At 53.9% G+C, this 5,000-nt stretch overlaps 1 protein-coding gene across 1 annotated transcript in view; it reads left to right on the top strand.

The window, feature by feature from the left end:
- The window catches only part of ENH_00036090 (copper-transporting ATPase, putative), a gene marked incomplete at both ends in the record, with an annotated part of 8,580 nt that overhangs the window by 2,766 nt on the left and 814 nt on the right, over window positions 1-5,000 (top strand). Inside the window, 5 exon segments of the mRNA XM_013580419.1 lie at window positions 1,943-1,949; window positions 1,954-2,283; window positions 3,331-3,400; window positions 3,818-4,030; window positions 4,553-4,694. Of these exon segments, the coding sequence (XP_013435873.1) occupies window positions 1,943-1,949; window positions 1,954-2,283; window positions 3,331-3,400; window positions 3,818-4,030; window positions 4,553-4,694 (762 nt within the window).

Raw genomic sequence — 5,000 nt, forward strand, 5'->3', positions numbered from 1 at the left:
TGCTGCTGCTGCTGCTGCTGCTGCTGCTGCTGCTGCTGCTGCTGGCTCTTTCCGGGTCCGCGACGATCCCGCTGCTGCTGCGCAGACGGCGCAGCCCTGAGGGTTTAGGGTTTAGGGTTTAGGGTTTAGGGTTTAGAGCTAGGGTTTAGGGTTTGGCGTGGCTTCGCAGGTGGTTCGTGCCGCTGGTGCTGCTGCTGGCAGCAGCAACGTTCTGCGTGTGGGCCTTTTTGCTGCTCGCTGGGATCGTCTCCCCGATCCCACTCCTCCCGATCCCCAAAAAGGTTTTCTTCCAAAACCCCACAACTTCCAAACTCCTGCTGTCTCTACAGTTCGCCGTCGCAGTCCTTTCCGTCGCCTGCCCCTGTGCCCTCAGTGAGACCCACAACAGTACCCTCTTGGGGGCCCCCGGGGGGCCCCCTGGGGGCCCCTGGGGGCCCCCGGGGGGCCCCCGGGGGGCCCCTGGGGGGCCCCTACGGGGGCCTGGGGGGGCCCCGAAGGGGCCCCAAAGGGGCCTCTCGGGGGCCCCAAAGGGGCCCCACGCGGCCACTTGGGGGCCCCAGTAATAGACTTGTGGGGCCCCACATAGGGGCCCCACAGGGGCCCCTAAGGGGCCCCACAGGGGCCCCTAAGGGGCCCCATAGGGGCCCCTAAGGGGCCCCACAGGGGCCCCTGTGGAGCCCCACAGGGGCCCCTGGGGGGCCCCACAGGGGCCCCTGTGGGGCCTCTCTGGGGCCCCTGCGGGGGCCCACGTGGTCAATTGAGGGGCCGCAAAAGGGGCCCCAGGGGCCCCCCAAAGGGTCCTGTGGGGCCCCCCAGGGGCCCCTGTGGGGCCCCCCAGGTCGTTTGTCTTTTTGTGTTTTGTTTTTTTTTGTTTCTTTTTTTGTCTGAGAGGCTTTTGCTGCAGTAGGTCTCACAAGTGTCATTTTGTTTTATTAAATCTTTTGTTTCTTTTTTCACTTTTTAATCTTTTCTTTTTTCTTTTTATTTCTTTTTAAGTTCTTTATTTCTTTTTATTTCTTTTTATTTCTTTTTTATTTCTTTTTTGTTTCGTTTTTCTATTTTTACTTTTTTTGTCTCTTTTGTTAAATTTTTAACTTCAGAAGATTCCACTGGCGTCCTAAATTGACCTGAAATTCTCTCCCCGCTTCCGCTGCTGCTGCTGCTGCTGCTGCTGCTGCTGCTGCTGCTGCTGCTGCTGCTGCTGCTGCTGCAGGCCTCGCAGCCCCCACAGCGCAGGCGGTGGCGAACGGCGTGGCTTCGCGTTTTGGCCTTTTGGTGAAGAGCAGCACAGCTTATGCTGCTGCTGTTAATTTGAAACAATTCATTTTCGACAAAACTGGAACCATCACCACAGGTGCTGCTGCTGCTGCTGCTGCTGCTGCTGCTGCTGCTGCTGCTGAGGATGCTGCTGCTGCTGCTGAGGATGCTGCTGCTGCTGTGGCTGCTGCTGCTGAGGATGCTGCTGCTGAGGATGCTGCTGCTGCTGAGGCTGCTGCTGAGGATGCTGCTGCTGCTGAGGATGCTGCTGCTGAGGATGCTGCTGCTGCTGCTGCTGCTACTGAGGATGCTGCTGCTGCTGAGGCGGCTGCTGCTCAGGATGCTGCTGCTGCTGCTGCTGCTGAGGATGCTGCTGCTGCTGAGGCGGCTGCTGCTGAGGATGCTGCTGCTGCTGAGGATTTTGCTGCTGCTGAGGATGCTGCTGCTGCTGAGGATGCTGCTGCTGGAGTTGCTGCCTGAGCTGCTGATGCTGCTGCTGGGTTCCTGGCTGAGCTGCTGCTGCTGCTGCGAACGCTGCTGCTGGGGCTGTTGCTGCTGCTGCACGGAGCCACTTTCCACTGGACACTGCAGCAGGAACAGGAGGAGCAGCAGCAGCAGCTGCAGCAACAGCAGCAGCAGCAGCAGCAGCAACAGAAGACTCTGTGTTTGTGATTTCTCTTTTTAGGGACATTTGAGGTTGTCCGAGCAGCAATAGCGGTAGATGCAGTGCAGCAGCTGCCCGAGCCTGTGCAGCATTTGCTGCACCGCCTGCAGCAGCAGCAGCTGCAGCAGCAGCAGCAGCAGCAGCAGCAACAGCAGCAAGAGACCACGGTTGAAAACAAATCCGAGCCGCTTCCAATCGACTGGATATCAGGATCCTTAGGACCAAACTCTGATGAGTCGCAGCAGCAGCAGCAGCAGCAACAAGAGCAGCAGCAGCAGCAGGACCAGCAGCAGCAGCAGCAGCAAGTAACTGGCCTCTTCTGGTGGCTTTTGGGTGTCGCCGAGATGAACAGCGAACACCCAGTGGGAAAGGCCCTTTTTAAAGCTGCAGCGCAACTTGAAGGCAAGCTTCTGTTGCTGCTGCTGCTGCTGCTGCTACTGCTGCTGCTGCTGCTGCTACTGCTGCTCTTCCTCTAGCTGCTGCTGGTTCTTTTCTGTTTACGAACAGCTCCAAAATGTGCACGCGGCCGAGCAGCGCAGCAGCAGCAGCAGCAGCTGCTGCTGCTGCTAACGCAGTATGGTCCAAACAGCCAAGTTGAACTCCTGCTGCTACTGATCTGCTGCTGCTGCTGACTTGCTTTTGCTCCTGCTGCTGCTGCTGCTGCTGCTGCAGGAGTTCCTGCGCTGCGGGCCCCCGATTCGTTCACGAGCCTGCCTGGGCGGGGTCTTCGCTGCAGCATCGACTCCGTGGAGGTGATGGTTTGTGCTGCTGCTGCTGCTGCTGCTGCTGCTGCTGCTGCTTCCCCACTGCAGCGGGAGCAGCAGCAGCAGAGTGGGTGCAGCAGCGCCCTCTGCTGCTGCTCCAGCTGCTGCTGCAAAGTTGGGGGCCCCAATTGCGGCTGCCTGCGGGAAAGAGTGGAGGGCCTTTCTGTGCTGAGCGGCAGCTTGCAGGTAAGCAGCAGCAGCAGCAGCAGCAGCAGCAGCAGCAGCAGCAGCAAAAGGAGAAATTGAATTTGAAAAGAATTCAGTTCTTTGAAACAAGGAAAATTCAAACAGGAGCCTTTAGCTCTTTGGCCATTTCTTTTCTTCTTTTTATTTTGGCTTTATAAGGGCCAGCGAGGCCTCGCTGCTGCAGATGCAGACACAGCAGCAGCTGCAGCAGCAGCAGCAGCTGCTGCTGCTGCTGCTGGTCTTTGTCCCGAATTGTCTGCTTTTGTCTTTGTGTGTCTTCTTTTGCTTCTTTTTGGTTTCGTCATTTCCTTTTTTGTTTGTGTCTTTCTTTCTATTTTGTTTGTTCCTTTATTTCTTTTGTTTGCAGCAGCAGCAGCAGCAGCTGCTGCTGCTGCTGCTGCTGCTGCTGCTATTTTCTAAATGTGTTTCGCTTAAGTGCTGCTGCGCTGCTGCATGCAGGCGTGGGCCGAAGAAAGGCAAAAAGAAGGCAGCACAGTAGTCGTGCTGCAGGCAGCAGGGCTAATCTTAGGTGAGGGTTTAGGGTTTAGGGTTTGGGGTTTAGGGTTTAGGGTTTAGGGTTTGGGGGGTACGGGGCATGGTTTAGGGATTAGGGATAAGGGTTTAGGGTTTAGGGTTTATGGTTTTTATTGTTTTTATGTGTCTCTTTAGTTGTTTTCTCTCAGTTCTGCTGTTGCTGCTGCTGCTGCTGCTGTTGCTGCTACTACTGCTGCTGCTGCTGTTGCTGCTGCTGTTTCCTTTTCCTCTTGTGCGCTGCTGCTGCCGCCTCTTGTCTTCTCTTTGTCTCCCAATCTCGTTTTTCGTTTCTTTTTTTTCTGTTATTTCTTTTATTTCTTTTATTTCTTTTTATTTCTTTTTTATTTCTTTTTATTTCATTTTATTTCTTTTTAATTTCTTTTTGTCTTTTTCTGTTTCACTTTTGCTGCAGGCTGCGTGGCCCTGGCCGACGGGCTGCAGCAGGAAGCTCCTGCTGTTGTTGCTGCGCTGCAGCAGCGGGGCATTGAAGTGTGGCTGTGCACTGGCGATTCTGCTGCTGCTGCTGCTGCTGCTGCTGTTGGCATTCAGCAGCAAAATGTCCTCGCCGAAGTTTTGCCCAAACAAAAAGCAGCAGTTGTTCTCAACCTCAGGCGCCAGCAGACGGGTAAGCCTTTCCAGCAGCAGCAGCAGCAGCTGCTGCTGCAGCAGCAGCAGCAGCAGCAACAGCTGCAGAAACATCAGCTGCAGCAGCAGCATCAGAAGCATCGGCTGCAGCAGCAGCAGCAGTAGTAGCACTAGCAGTAGAAGTAGCGGTAGCGGCAGCAGTAGCAGCAGTATCAGTAATAGCAGAGGCAGCAGCAGCAGCAGCAGCAGCAGCAGCAGCAAAGAAGTGGCCGAATAACCCTCTTATACCAAATTAAATAAATAATTAAAATAAAAATGTTTTTAATTTAAATATTTTCAGAAAGCCCATCTGTGTGCACGGCCAAGGAAGGCCAAAAGTTGAAAATAAAAATAAAAATAAAAAAACGAAAAATTATAAAAATGAAGAATTAAATAGCCGAATAACCCCTTAAAAGAACAGCAAAAAGCCGAAACATGCAAATAAATATTCAAAAAGGTTTTTAAATTTCAAAATAAAAAAATAAACTTTTCAAAATTCCAAAATCTCTTTTGCAATCTCCAGGAGTTCCTTCTGTGGGCATGATTGGCGATGGGCTCAATGACGCGCCAGCTTTAGCAGCAAGTGACATTTCTTTTTCTTTCGGAGCTTCAGCAGCAGCAGCAGCAGCAGCAGCAGCAGCTTCCGTCGTCGTCGCCAACCAGGAGTCCGTGCACACAGAGCCAGCTGCGTAGCTAACTGGCTAGCTAGCTAGCTGGCTAGCTGGGTGATGGGGAGCCAGCTAGCTAGCTGCGTAGCTAGCTAGCTAGCCAGCTAGCTAGCTAGCTAGCCAGCTAGCTGGGTGACTAGCCAGCTAGCTAGCTGGGCAGCTAGCTGTATACATTTCGGGTAGCCAGCTAGCTGGGCACCTAGCTAGCTGGGTAGCTAGTTAGCTAGCTGGGCAGCTAGCCAGGTAGTTGGGTAGCTAGCCAGATAGTTGGGTAGCTAGCTAATTGGTTGTGTAGCTAGCTAG

Source organism: Eimeria necatrix, genomic scaffold, assembly GCF_000499385.1.
Source record: "Eimeria necatrix Houghton genomic scaffold, Enh_scaff263, whole genome shotgun sequence".
NCBI classification, from domain to species: domain Eukaryota; phylum Apicomplexa; class Conoidasida; order Eucoccidiorida; family Eimeriidae; genus Eimeria; species Eimeria necatrix.